Here is a 22,320-nt window from a genome sequence, read left to right as displayed (position 1 = left end):
GCCAGATTCTGATCTCTCCTCTTCAGATCTTCTGCTATTGGATTTTCATTTCCTAAATCAACCTAATAGAAAAGAAAATTATGCCTGTTCTCAGTATATATATGAAATATAATAATGTTTCTAAAGAAAACTTCATATCTTCTAGACAGTTTTCATTAATCTATTTAATAAAACATGAAAATGACCTTTTTCTCTCTTGGAACCAACTGAATTGTGAGCTTAGTGTCCTTTGGCTAAGTTCCAAAATGAAAAGTCACCCTGCAGAGTTCAAGTCTTTGCGGAATGCAAACCAAGTCCACAGTACTTGAAATCCAACAGCCATTTATTATCAGGTATTGAGTCTTAAACGTAGTGCTAAATAGAGAGAGAATGCCTATATTCTGCTTATATTTTGGACCTGGTTTTGAACCCTTAAGACATGAGAAACTTGTGTTAATGCAAGTTTCCTGAGAAGCATAAATAGTGAAATGAGCTTTTCCTGGACTTTCTGGATATCTTGAGGTAGTACACTGGAGAATAAAGGGATATCCTAAGCCCAATTGTACCACAGGCTCTGAGCTTGGAAGCTGCAGGGCAGCAAGACCCTCTCCAGCTAGGAGGGAACTGCGTGCCCCATCCTCTTCTCCCCAAGTGGCCTGGATTCCCTTGAGCACAGCCAGGGAATCTCATTAGTTCTTTCATCTTCTTCCATCATGGGCCAGAAGAATCTGTCTTCTCTCACCCAAACCTTAACCACTGTGGAAAGAAGAAGAAAACAGGGAGCTGGGATAAACTTCTCCTCGGTACACAGTCCTGAAGACATCAAGGCTTTGGCCAAGGCTGTTTGCCTTCACTTTTTAGACGGTCCTTGAGCAGGAATAATGTTTACATAGTTAGAGCACATTATTGCCAACATTATTTCTTGTGTGCTTTTGCTTACAGAAAATTATCATCTTTTCTTCCTAAGAGAAAATATCATCATTTTAGGCTGTTATTTTCATGAAACAGCATTGTGTAGGGTGTTGCCAGAGATTCACTATTTAAGAGAAAAGATAAGCATGTCCTTCATTGCTACTGAAAAGATGCATTGCTACCTCTCCACTTAGCCATTTTAGTGGTGCTATTTTGGATAAACAATCTTATGACAGTACAGTTTTGTCTTGAACGACACAGCTGTAGTCTAGGAAACTAAACATATCTTTGCTAGTGTTTTTATTTGTCAGATGAGTATTTGCAATATTCATGCGTATCTATTTTTTTAACCTACCACAAAATGAAAAATATTATACTAATAAGACTTGAGCAGTTGCTTATTTTTGTATGTATTAGAAAGAAATTTAAGTACATGCACATGCTTAATAATAATTCAATTGAACATTTTATCATTGTCAAAGGCATCTTTAGAGGAATCCATCAAATCTTCTGATTTCCATACAAGTCAATTTACTGTCTTCAAAATGTAATGTTAATGGCACTCAGTGTACATACTGTAATCCTTTAAAATAATGTACATGGCAAACGGATATGTTCTCATGCATTAATAATTTAAAAGTTAATTTTAGGTACTTAATATGATTAACTGATGGATCAGCAGTCTTATATAGGAGAAACAGTGAGCACATTCGAAGGAAGAGCATACTGGAAGGCAGCCAGGTGGCTGCCTGCGTGATGCTTCAAAAATACCTGAGTTTTGTCCCTCCAGTTTCCCTTCAGTGTCAGATGCAGAGCATCACGGTCATAAAGGTGGTCTGACTTCGAGATGGAGTGTGCAAATTGCCTCAGAGGTTGAGGTAGCAGGACTTTTGGGGAAGAAGGAGATGTTTTAGAAGGTGGGAATCCCTGCAATGAAATCCTGCTGGTGGCTGGCTGGCTCTGCAGCACCAGACCAGTTATATAACTTCTCTCCTTTCACTTCTCGCTTTTTGAGGACACGCTGTAACGCAGGGCTGTAAATTGATATTCTAGGGTGGAAATACTACAGATGACAAAGTATAACTGTTGCATTGCGCCGCTAAGGAATGTGCCGGGGGCAAATAGCATTAAACAGCGTGTGGAAGAGGCATGTGCTGAAGTCCTTGGCCATGCCCACAGCAGCGGGTTCTGCGAAAGCAGCAACAACTGGACACCTATTGCACCAACCCTGGTCAAACCATACAGGTACATGCATGGCTGCAAAAAAAAGATGGAGATTTTTTCTTCACTGGGAGGCACAGGGAGCAGACAGGCGGCAACAGGTACAAGTTGCATGAGGAGAGGTTTCACCTTAATTTTGATCCACTGAAAAAAAATTAAAATATTTTTACAGTTAGAACAATCACCCACAGGAAAATCATCCCCAGGGGTGGAGTGGAGTCCTCACAGCTGGAGGCTTTCAAGATGTAATTGGGCAGGGTGACAATCAATTATGACATCATTTTTGTCATAAAATTGCACCATATGATCTTTGGAGTTCCCTTCCGATCTGGGCTGGATCTACGTGTGCAGAAAATTTCTTATGTAAGCATGTGGGACTGTGATGCCAGCCTACTGTGAGTAGGTGCCTTCTTGCCTCTGGAGTAATCTCAGGTAGAATCTGATACCACCTGCATTCACCTGGACAGGAGACAGCTTCTCCTTTGGTGAAGCACCACCACTCCGAGGCTGGACGCACAAAACCCAAGATCAGGGTGAATACTGGCTCACAGGAAGGCAGGACAAACCAGCCCGAAGGTGGGAAGAGAGGGCTGAACGGGGCTGGGAAGTGACAGCCCACAGAACAAGGTCCTGATGGACTGGGTCAGGACAGGACAGGTCGGGCAGCAGTGGTGCTGACAGACTGAAGAGCAGTGCTCAGCACTGCATCAGGCGGAGATGGCCGAGGGGAGCGTGGTGCCCAGGAGAGGCTGGGGACTGGTGGCATGAGCGGCGTGAGCAGCGAGCAGGCAGCAGAGTGGCACGTGTGTCCAAGAGGCTGAGGTGACGCGCTGAAGGAAACTGGAGAGATTATTTGAGGACTTGAACAGGGAGAATAAGTGGTGAGAACTGAGCGAGAACAGAGCGAGACCAGAGCATGGCTGGAAACACGGGCTGATAAGAAAAGCATTCCTTTAAATACAGTAAAGAAGAGCCAGGGAGGAAGAAAGAGCAAGAGCAAAGAAGATATCGTGTTACATTTCAAAATATATTCAGCTCGGACGCTCAGCCACAATACTTCCATTAGTCTACATGCATCTGTCTAGGAAGAAAAGCCCAGCGATTTCTCCCACTTCTCCTTGGGCTGAATTGCCTTTTATAGGGCTGACCACTTTGTTATGAGAGGTGTTTTTGCATCTAGTGAAGCAAATATTCCTCTCCTCACAGAGTGTGACGGCTCTCGTTGGAAGTCAATACATTTTAAACCAGTAGCTCTTAGGGAGGCGTGCAATTTGCTTCCCTTAACAGGACTTTTCCACAGTCCGAGTTATTTGCAAGCTACTTGGAGCTGCCGTGGTGAAACAGCGAAGGTCCCAGTGCACAGAAGTTGGCAGCAGCAGTCTGTAGGAGTGCTAGTGGCAGCCTGAGGATGCCGGGAGGGCAGGGCGCTCTGCAGCACGGAGCAGCTCTGAAGAGCCCACCGTACAGTCGGCACATGCCGGGAGCCTGCTCCGCCTGTCTGGAGCGCAGGAAGGGGAGCTGGGGCACTTGCCCTGCGCAGTTTTGCGGGGAAAAATGCGAGAACAGGACAGGACCGATGAGGTTAAAGAAAAAGTCCAAGCACAAACGCCTCGCGTGTGGAGATGCTCTGTTGGTTTTCTTTTAAAGACAAAACAGCCCTTCCCAAGAAAAGCACGCGCCGGTGCTACCTGCGGGTGAGCTTTTGTTAGGGGGCAGGAGACTCGCCACAGCCCCACGACCTTCCGCCTCCAGCGCCGCTCGCCCCGGGACGGGGGAGGGCGGGCAGGGACGCCACACCGCCCGCGGCCGCCGGGGCTCCCGGCCGCCCCCTGCCCTCGGCGGGCCGGGGCTGCGGCTGCGTGCGGCGGGGGCGGGAGCGGGGCGGGGCCCGCCGGGAGTCAGCTGGGCGCGAGGGGAGAACGCGGCGGCGGCGGGCGCCGTTAGCACCGGAGCCGGCAGCGCGGACGGGCAGGCAGAAGTTTTCTCCGCAGATCCCTCCCGCAGCCCGGGGACGCCTTGCGGAGGCGCGAACGTCCCTGTTCGCGTTGGGTGTGTTTTGCTTATTTTTTTCCTCCCCTCCCCTTTTATTTTATTTTTTTTTCTTAATTGCTTTTTTTTTTCAATTGTATGATTTTTAATTTTTTTTTTTCAGTTTTAATTTTTTCTTTTGTTATTGCTGGTTTTGAGGCGCGTGGCTCCGAGAGCTCGCTCTCCCCCGCCCGCGCCCCACTCCACCGCGCCGCCCGGAGGATCCCCCTCCCCGCCCGCGCCCCCGTCCCCGCCGCGCACGACCCTTCCCCCGACCCCTGAGCCCGCCCCAAACTTGGCGGGTGCGCGGCGCCCGGCGGGGACGGTGCCGGCCGCCTGCCCGCCCAGCAGGTAAGGGGCCGGGGGACGGCGCGGGGCGCGCAGGGGGGCGGCTGCTGCTGCTGCCCCTGGGAGCCGCAGGGGGTGAGGCCGGGCCGGGGTGGGTGAGGGCTCGCCGGCTTCTCGGTGGCGGAGGCCGGTGGGAGGAGGAGGAGGAGAGCAAACTTCCTTTTCCTGGGGCCGCCGGCGAGCCCCCCCCACCCAATGCCCGCGGGGAGCGCCCCCCGCCCGGCGCGGAGCCCCCGGGGTCGGACGGGGTTCGCCGGCGGCCGCGGGGCTCGGGGGATCGGCCCTTTTTCCCGTCTCGGGGCTTCCTTGCCGCGTTTTGTTTGCTCGCCTGCTGCGCGCCTCGCCCGGCGGTGCCGGGAGCCGGGCTTTCCCGTCGCCCCGCGCTGGCGGAGAGCGAAGACCTGCCCCGCCAACTGCTGGCGGTGCTGCTGCTGCCGCCGAAACTCGCCGGGGTTCCCCCCGCTCCGTTTAGGGCTGGCGGATGGGCAGTTCGCAGAAATGCCACCCCGGGGTGCTGCCACCTTCCTGCTCACCCTTGGCATGGGATGTGCCCGCCGGAGAGCGGCCCTGCCGAGCGCCCGGCCGTGCCCGCAGCCCCTCGGCAGCCAGGGAGACCCTCCCTGGGGGGCGGTGCGGAGCTTCTCCTGCCCCAGCTCCCCGCCGGGAGAGGCGGGCACGCATGGCTCGCATTGTATAACCGTGGTACTGCAAGCCGGGGCTGAAACTGTGGCATCTTTATAAGAACAGTTTGCAGTTAATTGGTTTGGCAGATGAACTCCTGCACAATCCTCTTGCCCGCTTCTGTTGCTCAAGTGCCAGCGCCCCCTCCCACCCCTTTCCCCCTTTTCCCCGCTTTCCTTTGAAGCGTCGCATAACTCTGTATTGCCAGCAGGATGGAAAGTGCTGATTCAGCAGCCAGGAGCCCCACTCCATCTGAAGTGGTGGTCTGCCTGAAATGCTCCCATTTGTTGAAATGGGAGCATGTTTTGCTGGTGTGTCAAAGCAGCATTGATCAGGTTTTCTAAAACAGACCCAAAGAATGTGGTTTGCTTTTCTCTTCTCCAAGGCAAAATGAATTTGGGGTTGGGGCAAAGCAGGAGGGGGCAGGATAGAAGGATGTGGGCATCTGCCACCTTCAGTTACACTTCTAAGGGGCAGCTGAAATTGTTTAGCCTCTTGAATGTGCTTATGTGTTTTAACGGAGATGTTGTGGGATGTGTAGCAAGGATGCTTTAACACTCCAGCTCCATCTATTCCTGCATTCTGAGGCTGGTAGTTGTACTTACAGCTCTAGAAAAGGTACAGATAAGGGCAACAAGGCTAATCCTGGGATTAAAAGGAGTGAGTTATGAGGACAGGTTAAAAAAGAAGCACCACAAACACATGGAGATTAGAAAACCTTCTTGGAAAAGGGGAAATATGCTTGAAACTTTAGATGAGAGCTCTGGCTGTGCTTCAGGATGCTTTTGGGGCTGAGGTGCGGGAGGTAGGCAGGATGCTCTTCCCATGCTGTTAGTCTTCCTTCAGGGCTTAACCTCTCAGAGCAGCATAAGAAGGAGAGCTGTTCCAGAGCTGTATTCCTCTGGCTACATTTGTACAGCTATATGTTAATATCAGAGCTGCTTGAGTTTTCTTTCTCTAACATCAGACTCTTGTTAAAATTCAGCACAGTGTAGAGCAAACAGCAGAGCCTGGAGAGTACTGTTTGGTAGCCTTCCTGCAAGCAGTAAACCAACAGGGCAGCAGACCCTGACGCTTGCCTCTGGTGCTCATTATACCATGTTCTGGTCTGATTTATTTTCTTCACTTGGACGTTATTTGTTCTCAAAGTAGGTCTTGTTTGCCCTGGCTACATATTAAAGATCTTGTGGTACTTCCATGGTTTTCCTTGGTTTTGTTAATCAAACTATCCCTTCTCTTAGCACTGTGTGAGTTGGCTTTTATCCTCGCATACAGCCACACCTGGATTTCAGTAGAATGTTCCTGTGTTTTTTAGTGAGTAGTCCAAAAGCTCTGCCTAAATGCAAAATGGATTTCTGCACCTCAGTTCTGCTGAAGTGTACAGTGTGCACTCTGTGAATAAAACAAGTGTTTGCAGCCCTCTGTCTTGTGAGTGCCTAAATTACTCTAGCAAGAATCATTACGAAGGTTTTTTAGAAATCTTTGGTCATGTTCCCATCTGTGCTTGGGATGTAAATGGGCAAAAAGTATCTGGATCTTTCTGGCAAAGCTTATCCTTCCAAGGCAGGGAGTTCCCAGCTGGCAGAGGAGAGGCATAGCTGGGTCATGCACTGCTTCTGCCAGCAGCGCCAGAGTGTTGCTCTGGGAATTTGTTTTCTGACAGCCCCAAATGAGCAGATGTCCCTCTAGATTGAGGCACCGTCAGCTTCCCTGGATGCAGGTAGCATGGCAGCAGGCAAAGTGAGGGGCTCCTGGTTGGTGTCACTCTGGGTGGGACCCTACTGTTGCTCCCTGGTGCTGTGCCTCTCTGCACGTGGCTGTGGAGGTGATGGTGCTAAATGAGGCCAGATTTCTAGGTATAACTTCTGCCTAGACCAGCTCAGCTCTGTCTTAGGAAATGTATGTATATGTTTGTGTGTGAAATGCACTCAGTTGCTTCTTCAGAGCACTGAAATGTGGGGTGGGCAAATAGGTGGAGGGGTGCCTTTTGATGTCCGGTGCTATGCATTTTTAGGATGCATTTAAGTATTTGCTCAATTAAAAATTTCACTGTTTGCAGCAAACCCTGTGGTGAAACCCCTTACTATTTTCTGCTGGCCTTTTAATTCTAGATCTCTGAGTGGACTTTATTAATGGGGTCAGGGGAAAAACTTCACTTTGTGCTAACATGTCTGTCTTAACTAAGACTAAGGAAAGCCTGCTTTTCTTTGGATTTATCTCAGCTATGAGAGTATTGATGGCAGTTCCCAGTGCAGTGTTTCTTAAGTGTGCCCACCTGGCCCAGTGTTTTCATAAACAAGGAAGATAACTCCTGAGACCTCTGCCTCTGTCAGGCTTGCATGCAGCTTGCCAACTGGCTTGGCTACAGTGTGATTGCATAAGCCTCCTTCTGTAGGAAAGCAGGCTAAGAAGTTAGGATTGTTTTTCTTGGAAACTGGACCTGCTTCTGGCTGTGTCCAAAATATACCAGTTGCAACTCTTCACCCAGGGAAATCTAGGAATGGAGATCCTTTACCAAAAAGTTAAAACCCCACAATCTTTTTTAGGAATTACAAGGGATGAGGTTGCCAAGGAATCCCTTTATTAGCATTGAGCTTTATTTACAGGTTTGCTATCTTTACACTGCCTGCTGGTCAGGAGAGCATGTTGCAATCTAAACTTGGATATGGCAAAATAGTCTTGATTCCTATTACTTTTTCTCCCAAACCAGTGGTTGTTTTGAAACATAATATTATGAAGTAAACAGAAGCCACCTCACTGACTTCTCTTTCTTTATACATGTTGAACTGTGCACTTCTGGACTAGTCCTGTGCCAGGTCTTTGCTATTCTCATGCCATCTGTTGAATTGGATAGCAGTTCTCCCTTTAGCTCAATATGGCTCCTCTGTCACATTGGGAATGTGGAGAGCACTGTCCTAGAAAGCCAGAGTCCACTATGAGAGCATCATTAAAGAAAACTGTTGATCAGTATGAGGTGTCCTCTCTACAAACAGTCTCTTAATGTCTTCAGTGATGGAACAACTAGAATAGCCCGACTTTATAAGATTTTGTTGGATATATTTAACATTCTGTTTTCTTATATTTATTCCCCTGGATACCACCTTGTCAGCAGGTATGCGTGTAGAAAGACAGTCTCTACTTTTTTTGTACAGGTCCTTCATCTGAATATGGTGGTTATGTTTCTAACAGCTTTTGGACTTCAAATGTCCACAGGAGCACTGAATATCAGTGCCAAGAGTATTGAAACTCTTTAATAAGGAGATGTTCAATTCACACTAATGTGCATCCATTGACTGAAAACTTCCTTCCCTCTTTGCCTTCCTAGGATCTTTCATAAGTCATAGATGGATCAGCTCATACAGAGCACATGGACGTAGCTCTCAGGACTGAAAGCATTGCAAGTTCATCCTCTGCTTTAGAGTAGTGTCCTTGTGAACAATTCTGTCTTTCCTGGTCTCTGTAAGAGAAAAGACCAGGGAATTCTGTTTAATGGTGAGGAGTCATTCACAAAAATATGGGATTATGAGCACTTGGTGAGTCACTTTCCCTTAGAAGGTGGCAGCAGCTTTATGGCTGCTGCTTGGGTTTTTACAGGCAAGCAACCTGTAGTGGCACTGACCAGAGACTCAGGTGTGGATTGAACAAAAATAAAGTCAGGATGAATAATGATGGTTTCTTCAAAGCCCAGCACTAATGCTCATTTGCAAGTCAAGAGAGCTTTTAATGAAACCTGCTAATTGCATCCCAATTAGTTAACCCATGGGGAATGCAGATTACCACTCCTGAACGGTTACAGTAAAAGCTGTCATGAAGATCAGTTGTTTTAAAGTGGATGATCTTTTCAGCAGAGTAGAACACCTTCTCCCATATCATGGGTAATACAGCATGTAACTACTGCTGTAAATTAGTGGGAGGGACCTTCTTCTTTCTGAATCTTTTCAGAAACCTTTGGTAAGTCATTATATTCCTGGATATCAAATGATAACTTTGGAGTGAGTAAAATGGTAGAGGAAAATGTGTAGTTTGCTGACATATGATGTGAAGTAAAATTACAGGTTATATCAAGTTTGTAGATTATTCCAAATCTAGTTTGGCAATCTAGGCACATGGCATGAAAGTCTACCTCACTGGTACTGAGAGAGGTGAAATGCATGTCTTTTGGAACTCTGCCGCTTTCAAGACTGCTGTCTTTGAGATTATGCTGTTTCAGGTATGATGGGATAAGGCATACTTGCTAGAATGGTTTGACCTCTTCTTGGAGAAAGGATCAGCAGTGAGAAATTCCTCCTTTACCACATGATGATGGAACAGACTCTGTTTATTCTTCCCTAAAGTGAGAACTGGGGAGAGGTTAAGGAGGGGTTGAAAGTCTTGATTATATTAAGCTGTGTATTTCTGAAAAGGGCTTTGGGACAATGGTTGATAGTCACGGTCCTTGGATGCAGAGGTGATGAGTGCCCTAGACAAACTTCCTGGGAACATCATGGACATCTCTGCGTTCTCTTCTTGTGGGCAGATGCTGTAGAATATCTGAGAAAGAAACTCGGTGCTCTGTTTCTGTTGTATTTTTTTGTTGGACTCCAGGGGAGGGCTGCAAGAGCTTTTCCCATTATCTTACCCTCCTGCTGTTGAGCTGTCATCTTTAGGCCAACAGCAAAAAGTTGGGCAGCTATGTTGATCTTAATGGCCAACAGTTGTGTTAATGATTGCAGTATTAACCATTGGACAATCTTGTTGCTCTAGCAGTAATATTCAATGTATTTCTTAGCAAGTCTTTTTCAGCGTTTGTGGAGGCCAAATCCAAGGACCATGGGGACGTTCCAAAAAAGACTGTTTTGCACAGACAGGGATGAATGGGGTAATTGTAAACACATGTTTGGTTAAACCACGAGCAAACCAACCTCTCATTCTTCCCAGCCTCCATCAATGCCAGCTTCTACTAGCTCATAACAGGACAAAAATAGGAAATGACTTTCCTGGCAGACAAACCATAGAGGAAATACCATACCATCCTGTTGGAATAAACCTATAGCCCAGTGGGAAGGAGCTCTCCTGCTGAGCAGCAGTGGGGATTTCTGCATTTGGTCACACATTAAACATCAGAGCATGGTCCTTCCACTCCCTTCATGCTCTTGCTGCAGAATTTGTGTCAGCAGAGAAATCTGAGAAACTGAGTGTCTGCATCCAAGCTGAGCCTGTGGTTGCTGAAGGCATCTAAGTAGGGGTGGATAATACTCCATGAGACCAGTATCGTTCTTCCATTATGCATCCCTGGTGAGAAAATCAATAAGCAGGGAGAATCTGTGAGTCTGTAGTGTCTTTTCATGGTGGAGATTAGCACTTGATGAATACTTAGAAACTTCTTTCAGTGCTCAGCATCTAAATTCTCCCTTTTAATGACTTGATCTAGTGACTGCAGATCTGCCCAAACTCATGTTGTTGGTTTGTAGCATAGACTAAGTTTTCAGAAGTTACTTTTTTACTTTGCTTAACTTTATTTCTGGGTTATCTTCAGGTGCTTATTTTAATTTTGAAACTGTGAGGAAGAGAATCCATTAAATATCATCCAGATCTCTTACTGCTGATGTTCCTGTTAGTGAATTATCTGTGGTTCTGTGACTGATTTGACGCTTAAACATATTTTTGGTGATGGAGTTGCAACTGGGCTCTGTCTGTGCATGTGTCATATATTTGTAGATGTCAAGCTAATTGGCAGCAAGGATTTAAATCCTTTACTAGAGAAAAAACTGCTAGAAAAATTTTCCCAGATACTGACTTTATTTGAGGATGGTAGGACAAGATTGTTGTGCATTAGAAAGGATTGGAGCAAAGTTTTCAAGGCTGAAATAAAAATGGGGAGGTGATTTTTTTTTTTTCCCTCCCTGCTTTCTTCTTTCCTTCTTTTCTGTGATGTTCATGTCTGCCAAACTACTAGGTACAGATTCAGATAGGAGAACGTTCTCTCTCCTTAAATGGGAATTGAGAGAGGGGGTGAGAAGGACTGGGGGAAGGTAAAATCTGTAGGTTGGTCTTGCTTAGTGTACTGTTAAAGCTCTGAGCATCCTTGGAAAGGAATGAGGAGCTTTTATTATATCAAAGCACAAGTGTGGAATTAAACTTCAAGGAGTTGGAAAAGCTAAAAATTCAGAAGGCTTTGGCACAAGACAAAAATATCACCAGCTTTCTTAAAAGGCCTGCTTTCCCTTCTGGCTCAAATATTAAAGTCCATTTAGGAGAATGTTAAGGGAGAAATATGTATTGCAAGACCATCGATTATTTCTGAATTAATGTCTTGTGGGGGATCATTCTTCATTCTAATAGCTGCTTGTGCTGACATCACCCGAGATGTCAGGGGATTATGTCAGAATTCAGGCCTTGATATTGTGCAGAACAATGGCTCAAGTGCTGGCAGATGCTTTCTTGGTGGGTCAGGTTGCTTTTGTTTCTCCTGTCCATCTCTTACTGTGATGTTCCAGTTACTGTACATAGTCACAGCAAGAAGTATAGTAAACAATTTCCAAGAGAAGCTTATCTGTGCAGTGTGATTGTGAGGACAAAGTACTTCTTGCCTCTGCATCTTATGCTAGAGGCAGATTTGCCATCATCTAGATGCACAATGCATGCATTTTTAATGCTTTATGAAAAAGCTCACCAGCTGTAACATTGTTTTCTTTTGTTTTGTTCCATTATTTGTTGTATGATTTTGTTTGTCATTCCAGGAATTCTGAACTGAAGTCAAAAAGTTGAGTCCAAAAGTGGGTGGGTTGGGTGATGGAGGTTTTTTTTTTCCCTGTTCTGTTGGTTGGTTTCTTGTTGGTTTTTTTGTTTTGCTTTTTCCCCCTCCCTGGCTGCTGGGCACCTAGCTTTAGTTTTTAAATTATTATAATGAAGGCCCTTGTGGTTTAACCTGTCAGGCAGCTAAACACCACACAGTTATTCACTCGCTTTATCCCCACATCAGTGGGATGGGAAAGAGCTATTGGAAAGAAGAGAGAACTCCTTAGTTGAGATACAGATAGTGTAGGAGAACTGAAAAGGAAGGTAAAACAGTAACAACTGAAAAGGGGTATACAAACAAGTGATGATTTGTGTGGTTGCTCACCACCTGCTGGTTGATGCCCACCCAGTCTCCAAGCATCAAGCAGCTGCCTCTCCCCAGTTCTTTTCATGATGCCATGCATGATGCTGTGTAGTTTGGAATATTCTTTTGGCTGCTTGGGGTCAGCTGTCCTGGCTGTATCCCTTCCCAGCCTATTGTTCACCCCAAGCCTCCTCACTGGTGGGGTGAGAAACTGAAGAGCTGTCGACTTGGTGTGAGTGCTATTCAACAATGACTACAACATTGGTGTGTTACCAGTATTATTCTCATCCAAAATCTGAAACACAGCTCTGTACCAGCTTCTAGAAAGAAAATAATTCTACCCCAGCTGAAACCAGGACAGCCTTGTGAGAGGAAAGAAATTGAAATAGCCCTTTATGATGCTCTAGAAATGAGTAGACTGGAATGTCACAGTCCGTGTGTGATTTTCCTGAACTGATTCTTTTGATATACTTTACTGGCAGGCTGTTATAACATTACACATAGTCATCACATTTAGTAGTTGAAAAGTTTTCAAAGAGGGATTGTGTTTTTTTTCCAAAAGGCTTCAAGAGAACTGAGCAGCAAGACTGTGAGATGAGCTGTAGGAATGGAGAGCAAATGCTGTTCGAGCTGCTGACATCTCTGATGTGTACTCAGACTTATTTCACATTCAGCATGCTTTTTTTTTTTTTTTTTTTTTTTTTTTTTTTTTTTTTTTTTTTTTTTTTTTGTTCTAGAGCTGATGCTAATAAAGGTCAGGAAAAATCTCTGTGGAGTTCCTTGCTAGCAAAAGTGGGTTACACTCTTAACACATGGGGAGTCAGAGGAGCATTGCAAAGGTTCTTGCAGCTGATGCAGTTTAGGTGTGTGGTAGCACTTTTAATGCCCAGTTGAACTGTTGGATAATTTTCTTCCCCAGTGTGCTTTGAAAAACAGTATTGATACAACCTTCAGTAGGAGAATGGCATTGCAAGATGTCTTGCTAGTCTAAGCCTTAGGTAATTTTGGTAAATGTGTAATTGATCTTCATTTACTTGGAAATGATTCCACTTCTCTTCCCAGGAGCAGGAGAAGTTCTGACAGGTGTTTAGAAAATGGATGAATTTGAAAAATTCAGTGAAAGAGTCCTGTGCTGTAACAGTCTGACTTTGTTTTGCTTGTATTCATCTCTGAGAACTTCTTGGGTCCTTCATGTCCAACAGTCCAGCTCTTCCTTAGAAAGATTTATTCCCCAGGGGTCTTGTATAAAATTCATGTGAGCTAAGGTGACATATCTGTAGGTGATGTGAAGTTGCCTTTCTGGTCAATTTGACAGTGCTTGGTAGAGTTTCAGGAAGACAGCACATGTGCAGCTGTCAGAGAGGCTGGTCACTTCTACCTCTTTGAGTATTTAAATACGAATTTTTTTCTGTGTGTGGAAGCTCTACAATTTGAAGAGGTGAAAAGACTTTTCTCCAGGAAGAGAGGCACATTTTCATTTCTCAAAGGACGTGGGCCATGCTAAGAGCTGACTGCTACCAAAAGCTTGACAATATTTTGTTGGAATGTTTTGGTGTCTTCCCGTGGGCCAGCTTGGTGGTTCACTGTGTGGTGCATGGCTGACTCTCTAACTGGGTAGGAAAGCTATCTTGTGTACTTGTTTTTTCTGGGATTGGTTTTCTTCTGGGATAAAGGATGGGACCAGTTCTTGGAAGCATGTAGTGGGGCAGCTGAGGTGAGGTGCTCTTCCAGGGAAAGGAAGAGAAATGAGAGAAGGATAGATCCCATGTCTTTTCAGTGTCAGCAAACTGCTGGGCCGGCTTAGCAACCCATCAAGTATTTTTTTTCTTTCTTTGTGAATTTCAACAAATCCTTTGGAGCTACACAAGCAAACAAGCTAAAGACTAAACCTGGCTTTGTAGAGGAACTCCAGAGCCTGCAAGTATTTGCAAGGTTTACCTGTCAAAGCGAGCTTTCTGCAATATGTAGGGGTTAAACTTGTGTTTGATCTCTTTGCTGCCCTAGAATGTGGATGAAATAGATCTTGTGTTTATTCATGTCTTTTAAATTTTACTTATTTTTCTAATAAAATGGACCTGTGGTACTGGGTTGTTTTCTTAAAATGAGCATGAAATGTGTCAGTGCTAGGTGGGGTTTTTATTGAGCAACTCAGCCGTAACAAAAATGTTACTCTTGCTTGTACATTTAAAGAAGATAAAAATAGCACCTTCACAGTTTCAGGAGATTATGTAAGGTATGTGTAGCTGTATCTTATTATATGATCGTCATGAAACAGAGCAACTGAGGAAGTAACTGGTAATAAATCCATCATTATTCATATTATGAAAAATAGTAAGCATGATAGCTGTTCAAACACCAGAGATTTGGTTGACTTGCTCTGAAACGTAGTGGTAAAACATATTTGTTTCAGACCAGTTACCAGCTGAAATGTTTTTCTTTTTTCCTGGAATGTCTCATCTGTTCCCAGTTGCAGAATCCCAGAACTGCCTGTGAGCTGGTTCAGCCGTTCTGCTCTGATCAAGAAGGGTTTCTGTAGCCAAAGTCAAATAAAGGCATTTGAGGTGACTGCTCTGGTATCTGCTGGGAAATGGTCTTGGTGGCTGTGGGGCAGATCTTGCTCTTGAACACCTGGGACTCTTGAGGCACTGCCTTAGAGCTCCAGTTTCTCAGCCATGTTAAAGCTAGTCTGCTTTAGCCTGAAAAAATCCCAACCAAACAATAACTCTGCTGACTGAAAACCAAAATGAGTTCTTCTGTAATTTCAGTTATTATTCTTGTCTGTGGTAAATGTGGAATGATTTTGGGGGCAAGGTGTCGTGGATTTTCTTCATTTTACCAAACAGAGTTAGGGAAGACTTGGGGTTCAGGATTGCACAGCAATGGCTGGGGTTTCTCTTCAGAAAAGTTCTGAATAGTTTTTTCAATAATTTTAGCACAAAAATGATTGAGTTTTGACTAGCTCAGTCCCTCTGGCTGGATACCAGTTCCATTGTATGTGAACTCTTGGATGGATGGAAGAAGAGATCTTTCCTCAGCCTTTGTTACAGGGACTTGCCTCCATCTAGAAAGAGTTTCTGTCTTTTGCAAGGTCATTTGGAAAGTGACAAAATATGTATTAAGTGTTCTCCCCATACCCTGTGTTTTACTTTGAGCACTCTGTCAGCTGTTGACTGAAGTTCAGGTTTTATAGCAGATGCTACTTATGATGCTTCAGTTGCTTGGCATAGCTGTGTCAGGTTTTGGGGCCCTTGAGGTGAAGAAAGTAATGAATGAGCAGTAATTTCATGGGTACACTAATGTGGTTTTGTACAAATAGCAAGTTTCTTCCTCTTTTTGGGGTATCTGGCCAACCTGTGTACTTTCCTTCAGCTATGTCTTATCTGCACTGACTTTGGCAGTGGTTCAGAGAAGATTCATCCAGCCAGAGAAGCATTCATGGGACAAGTACTTTCAAAAATTAATTGTTTTATTTATTTTTCTAAAGTGTGTGGGGACTGAAGCTTTCTTCCTGTGTGTAACTGTGGCTCATCTAAAGTCAATGTTTGAGTACAGACCAAGTGGTGTGGTCAGAATGAATTTTTGCCTAAACCTATGTTAGAGCCATAAATTGTTGCATTGTGTGGGTAATGATGCTTTCATCCAGTACTTAGTCTTAGTCACCTCTGCCTGCCAATATCCTCTAATTCTGCAGTTGTGACTCTGTGAAACTAAGCAAGAAGTGTGTGATTTGTGTGAGGAGCTTGAGAACTCTTTAAATCCTTAGTGTCTTGAAAACCTGGAGGTTTCCAATGTGGAATATATATGTACACTGGACATATTACTGTATTATACAGCTCTTTTATGGTGTCTGAGGGAGGTGTATCTCCTCTGCAGTTCAATGCATGCTGCATCCAACACTTCTTTGGAATCCCTGGGACCTTAGGATGAAGCTTTTCAGCAATGTGGTGTATGGAGGGCTGCTTTGTGTTGAAGTTTGAATGGGGCAGGGGGGCTGCTGGGCTTAGTGGTAATGTGGGAGCTTTGTAGGGCTGTGGCTGGAGCTGAGAGGCTTGGAGGAGGGAGCTTCTGGTCAAGTCTTAGAGTCTTCTGGGATCCTTTTAAAAGTAGTGCTGTAATGGGGTGACTCAGGATACCTGACACCTTAGCCATGTCAAATGAGGTCCCTAGAAAACCAAGGGACTGAAAGGTTTTAATAAAAGTGATTTTTACCTGAAGTGCTGTCCCTGAAATCCATTAACATCCATCCAAATAGCCTACGTAGCTTAAATGAATTTTAATGACTTTCTACCACTTTTATAAAAAGACTCTATTTACAACCTTGTTGCTTTAAGTGCAGCCTGGATTACAAGTGTTTTATTTTATCAATGGAGATGATTTTGTAGCATGGCAGTAATCTTCCTAAAGGTTTGCCTGGCCAATGAAGAAGTAACAGGATTTGTATAAACCAAAGCAGAGCAATCTGAAGTAGCTGTATCCTAAAACTGACCTAACCTATAAAGCTTTGAATTTTCATATCATCTTCCACTGGGAAACACCACAAAGTCTCCTGCTGTTTTGCATCCTGTAAGAAAGAATTGAGCCATCCCATTATTAGGGAGGAAAAAACTGAATACAGGCAAAATATCTAAAATTTATCTAAGAGTATAAATGAAGACTAACTAAAAATGGTTGGATTTTTTAAAATTGTGATACATACTGCAAAAGAAACATCAGAAACTATTTCAGTCTGTTTTTGAGCATTTGATTAGCAGTTTCTAAGTGACCTCTGCTCATATGTGTGTTTTGTAGAATTGGGAAGGGAGAGGGAAAGCTGCTTTAAAGGGGCCATGCTGAGAACCTAGAAGAGAAGACACTAAGAAGGGCAATATTGATACAGTTCAACTTTTTCATCCCCTTGATCTTTTGGAGATCTTTTCCCTTCTTGTAGTGCACCCATTTCTCAGCAGTGTGAGATGAGAAGGAATCAAATTGACTTCCATCATCACATGTGGCTTTCTAGTGTGATGTAGAGAAAAGGCAAAGTAGGTTGCACCCCACTGTTCTCTGCTGAAGATGATGTGATGGGTGGGGGAATGTCTTAACTCACAGCATGGCTAAATCATGGCTCTGAAAATCATTACTGATATGATTGTCTCTTTGGAGTAATGCTAACACTCTCTTGGAGCTGCTGTGAGGCATCTGTATGAGAAAAGCCTGCAGTTTTTGGTGGATGTTTTGTCTGTGTGATGGTTTTATCACTCTGTATTTGCTCCCACGTCCCAGCTCATGGAAGTTAAATTCTCTCAGAGATGATGGCTTCTCCAAAGGTGGAGGAAGTGTTAGGAAAAAAATGGGGAGAGAAGGAGTATTTATACCACAGTGCATAGTAAACATCCCACTGGTGATACAGGTAGCTAAGTTGTTTCTAAAACTTGGCCTGGTTTTAGTCCTGGTCTAAACTATAAGTCTTACTTTGGAGTGGATGTGCTGGCCATTTGGACAGTCAGGGATTCCAGGGATAACCACACGGTGAGGCACCTGAGCAAAAATGCTTCTGCTGAATGCAAATAGTGGCACAGTTGAACTCCATGAAGTGGAAATGTGTGCTTAACCTTTCTTAACTTCAGGTGTCTACACCTATGGATTTTATTTTTAAAAACCATTTTATTTTTTGTTCTTCTATTTTCCAGCCCTGTTACTATTTAGGAATGACGAGTGCTTTGCCTTTGGGGGAGTGTCAGCCTCGTGGTCCAAGATTCTGGTATCTGCAGTTGTAAATCTGCAAAGTGGAGAGCAGAGGGTCATTCCTGATAGAGAGGGATGGGCACTGCCACTAATCCTGTAAATCCACAGTGGGTCCCTCCCATGCACAGAAACCTGATCTTAGCTCCTGCATCTTAACATCTACATCTCCTTCCTTTGCTGTGATATTTACATATAATTCCTACTTCTTTAAACAAGAGGGAGTTGGATCTAGTCAGATTTGAGGAAAGCTGCATGAGCTAGCCTTATGAATATTTATCTTTGCATCATCATCTTACTCAGGGATACTCAAGAAAAGATGACAAATGACTGTCTTTTTGACATGCACAATATAAAGCAAATGCAATTTCAAAGCCTCCCTTAAGCCTCTGTGGCATGCTTAAATATCTTCCAGTTGCACAGTTAAAGGCTGAAATAAGTCTGGATTTGTGAGATTTGTGAAATGCCTATCCCCAGCTACTTCCATTGATGAAAATGGTGGAGGTCAAACTGGTGTGTGGGGAGGGGGAGCTGAAGAGAGAAAATTGTCTGAAGAAGATGGTAGTGCTTGCAGTTATGTCTAATCAGAGTTCATTTCCTGTAGATATTCCCAGAGGTTTTGCATAGTGAGAACAAATGCAAATGCAGTTTGGAATACACTGGTGCTCACAGTCCATGAACTAAAAAAAAAATTGAAGGGAATGAAGTTTTCTTGGTTACCCCTGCCTATACCCCTCCAAGCTTCCAGAGATGCTTGCTACTGAGTAAGTGTAGTGCCAAGCTACAGAGCGGTAGGATTGCACCTTGCAGTACTGTCTCCAGTTGGTTGTGCTGGTTATCTTCCACCCTCTTCTGCAAGAAGACATTTCTCTATTTCTTGTATCTTTCAAAAACCTGACAGGCAGTGGAACCATGAGATTTTGATCTACAGCTTGTAGACTGAGGCTAAGCATTAAAAAATACACATTACAGTCAAAGTGGTGCTTCTGCTATTTGTGCTCCAGAATGAGACTGAAGAGCAAAATTCATAGGGCTAAGAGTGCAATCCATGTGTCTCTCTGTTGTCAGGTTCTGGTTTGTTTGTGGTGTTAGGATGTAACTGGATCTGTGTATCAACAGAGGCGAGTGTTGATGTTACGCTTCTTGAAAAGGTATTTTGACACCTAAGGTTTTGAGTTGGTTGGGTGTTTTCTTGTTTTTTTAGGACTGAGTCCTTTCAGCCCGAAGGTTACAGTTGGTATGCAGCTTGTTGGTATTCTGATTTTGGGTACTGCGCTATGAGAAAAGAGAGGAGACAATGCATCTGTTAAGCTTTTTTTTTTTTTTTTTTTTTTTTTTTTTTTTTTTTTGTAGCACAGTGCTAGAGCTGGAGAGGAGACTTGATTCTGGTAAACTAGTCAATGAAAAGCTGGAGTGTAGCTGTGTTTCTGATGGCAGCTTGGTGGCCGTGGTTGTGAGAAACTGCTTATTCCTCACAGTCTTGGGTATTGACTCACTGGGGTTTTTTTCCCCTTGAGCAATTTTGACTTGGTGCTTCTCTTTTATCTTTTCCCTATGCCCTCGCTCCACCCAGTACAGTAATGTTTTCCTAAATCTTTGCTTTTTAAACCTTTCTGTGTCTTCTGAAAGTTGTGGGTATGGAGAAGATATTATTCCCTCTTTCTTTGCAGCAGGCTTTCATAGATTTGAAAGATTTCATCATGACCCTTACTTTTGCTTCTTTTGGCTAAGCTCCAGTTAATTCTGTTTTTTCTTTTTCCTCCCAGATGTCATGTTTTTCTAATTCTGTGATGTTCCTATTGCTTTTGCTTGGATTCTTTCCAGTTGATCTTTTCTGAAATTTGCTGAAGATTGGGTACAGCTTCATGCTGGAAGCTTTATCAGCCACAAGTAGAGCAGAACTGTTGCTTCATGATTCTCACATATGTTCCTCTATACATTCCTCTATGGTATTTGCCTCTTTCTCAACAAAGAATTTTCCAGTTTCTAAAGCTTGCTTTGAATTAAGTCTTTCAGCAAGCTGACAGCTTGAAGTTAGCAGCTTCCCCAGGTTTAATAAGTATCATTTTCTCCTTCATTATCTAGATCATTAGTGTTAGAATAGTGTGGGACCAGGGCAGATCTCTGCAGAGGTTATTCAGTATGTCAGGCTATTATGTGAGTATGTCAATTTTTTTTTGACATTCCAAGCAAATATAAGTCAGTGCAGTTGCTCAGTCACTTTCAAATCTGCCATTAGGTGACTGTTTGCACTGATAACAGTAAGACAAAGCTTTCTTATCTTTTTTGTGAGAATGCAATTTGAATCTTTTGATGTGGTTTTGCTGATGTCAGGATTCAGATTCAGTGTCTATTGCTTCTGTGTTCCTAAAATACATTATTCTGACATAATAGGATGTTGAGTTGGTTTGACTTAGCTTAAACATGAACAACCAGTTTTTGTTGAGTTCATTCTTTTATTTTCTTCTTGGTGCTAGCCAATGGGTTTAATGGCAAATGTGTGAATTAAGCAACAAGTATAATTCTTAATGTTTTTCTTTCCACTCTCTTCCCCTCCCACTTCTGTAGGAAATCACTGTTTGCCATTCTCCAGCCTCTGCTACCTTGTGAATCCATTATGGACTTTCAAAAATAACCACTAATGATTTGAAGCTTTAAAAAAAAAGTTGGTCCTTTTTTTAAATCTCTTTCTCCTGTCATCGCTAGCAATAGTTTGGGTTTATTTGTTTGGGGGTTTTTGTCATGGTTTGAGTTTTTTGGTTTTGGTTTGATTTTGTTACCTTGTAGCTTTTTTGAGAAAGTGATGAGTTGACTGACCTTTCCCTTAATCATTATTTTATTGCTGTGGAATTACAGAGTCAGTTTTTGATGTCTCTTGTTTCACTTTCACTTATTTTGCTATTGCAATAATTGTCTGCAGGCTATTGCTCTTTTAGAGGAGTGCAGATGAATGGCCTTTGCTTGACCTCTTTACCTAGCAAGACCGACAAACTATTGCTTGCTTTTTGTCATGTATGGGCAACAGCAAAGCTTAAATATCTTGGGTCTGAGGATTAACTAAAAACTGAAGATGAGAGAGAATGAACACTCAGTGGCAGAAGGCTCTCTTCAAACACAGAGCAAGTTCTTTCATCCAGAATCGATATACTGAATGGTTAAAGGGCAATGCCAAAAGGCTGAATTTTTGCCTCGGCTCTTTTATCAGACTTGAGTTTGAGAACAACATTTAGTTGTTGCCCCTGATCAGCTCAGCCATAATTCAGAAGCTATGAAAAGTTTTACATATGTTGCTTCTGCTACTGTCTGAGGTTAGAATAATTGGAAATAGAAAGTACTGAAATATACTGATGAACCCAAAATGCCTAAATAGTGATGTGATAAACTAGAGGCTTAGTCTTGTGTCACCACCAGATCTAGAAGTGTGTTGGATAAGGGGATGTTGACAGAGTGGAGAGAGCGAACAATGCTGATGCTGTTCACAAAATAAAACCCTTCTGAAAAGGAACGTACAGTTTCAAGAACAGATGGTCTAGTGGTAATAGAGACTAACAAATTTTTGTTGGCTGGCAGCCGTCTTTCAGGTTAGGATTTTGTCTTTAAAGCTCTTTCATAGAGTTGACTTCCTTGCTGCAAAGTACTTGGTAAAAGGACGGAGTAAATTCCTCCTGGGACCTTGTTTAACAAAGGTCCTGGTTTAACAAAAATGAGATTACAGTGGAAGTGCAAAGTGAGGGACAGTCAGCTCACGGTGACAGGTAAGGCTTTGTTGGAGCAGCCTATGGATATTTTGGATTTTATTCTGCTCCCTGCACTCCAGAATTAGCATGCTGCAGGACGGTTGTCACCCCTGTGATGGAAGGTGGGATGACTGACTTGGAAATATGCACAAGTCTTGCTTTGATCATCTCATTTCTTCTGCAGAAGAAGCATATTGTTTGTGAGACAGAGCTTACATAATCCTCCTTCTGTGGTGTGTGTAAACATATTTAACACAGGCCTTTTGTTTCTTGACTAGTTTAAATTTAATCCATAATGTACGTGCAGTGTGGAAGGGGACAGAAGAGGGGTGAGTTAGAGTGCGTTTTAGTTTTATCCTCTCCTTCAGTGCCGCAGAACTTGTGTGGATGCAAACCAAGCAAAATGGAGATAGAATAATCCCATTCTTATCTTCTGTCTGTGCCCTAAAGACAAAGTGACTGTCTCTAACTAATCAGTGGTATTGCAATCCTCAGTCTTTCCTTGCCGGGTTGGTTCTCTTGTTGCACAGTAGCTGGGAGAGAGGCTTTAAATGCAGAATTAGCATATAAGCCTGTGCCATTTTTGGCTGGCTGTTAATGTTTAAAGTCTTT

The 22,320-nt window shown here is 43.7% G+C and overlaps 2 protein-coding genes and 1 long non-coding RNA gene across 7 annotated transcripts in view; 1 reads left to right on the top strand and 2 right to left on the bottom strand.

Annotated features, from left to right (window-relative positions):
- GRB10 (growth factor receptor bound protein 10) overlaps positions 1–22,320 on the top strand; it is a 155,651-nt gene that overhangs the window by 6,843 nt on the left and 126,488 nt on the right. The window contains exons 1-2 of one of the 4 annotated variants that reach the window (XM_064429451.1): positions 4,003–4,161; positions 4,265–4,491. The exons of 1 other annotated variant lie outside the window; for it this stretch is intronic. The gene's annotated coding sequence lies outside the window, so the exon portion shown is untranslated. Of the gene's footprint in view, positions 1–3,788; positions 3,807–4,002; positions 4,162–4,264; positions 4,492–22,320 lie in introns of those variants that run through there. 2 more of the 4 variants (XM_064429452.1, XM_064429450.1) reach the window with 2 other exon arrangements.
- Positions 80–2,702, bottom strand: LOC135305830 (uncharacterized). 2 transcript variants are annotated; one of them, XR_010366811.1, is made up of 3 exons: positions 2,242–2,702; positions 1,663–2,148; positions 80–735 (listed from the first exon to the last, which is right to left on the bottom strand). It is a non-coding gene; the product is annotated as an uncharacterized LOC135305830 (long non-coding RNA). The 2 variants fall into 2 exon arrangements; XR_010366818.1 differs by having other exon boundaries at positions 1,663–1,778; positions 2,302–2,702.
- Positions 2,756–5,030, bottom strand: LOC135300028 (basic proline-rich protein-like). The gene is made up of 4 exons (XM_064419606.1): positions 4,436–5,030; positions 3,801–4,148; positions 3,573–3,644; positions 2,756–2,952 (listed from the first exon to the last, which is right to left on the bottom strand). The coding sequence occupies exons 1-4, from the start codon at positions 5,028–5,030 to the stop codon at positions 2,756–2,758; spliced, it is 1,212 nt and encodes a 403-aa protein (XP_064275676.1).

This window comes from Passer domesticus, chromosome 1 (assembly GCF_036417665.1).
Source record: "Passer domesticus isolate bPasDom1 chromosome 1, bPasDom1.hap1, whole genome shotgun sequence".
Lineage (NCBI taxonomy): Eukaryota > Metazoa > Chordata > Aves > Passeriformes > Passeridae > Passer > Passer domesticus.
Note: the sequence above shows the minus strand (reverse complement) of the source record. Positions and strands in the feature narration are given on the sequence as shown.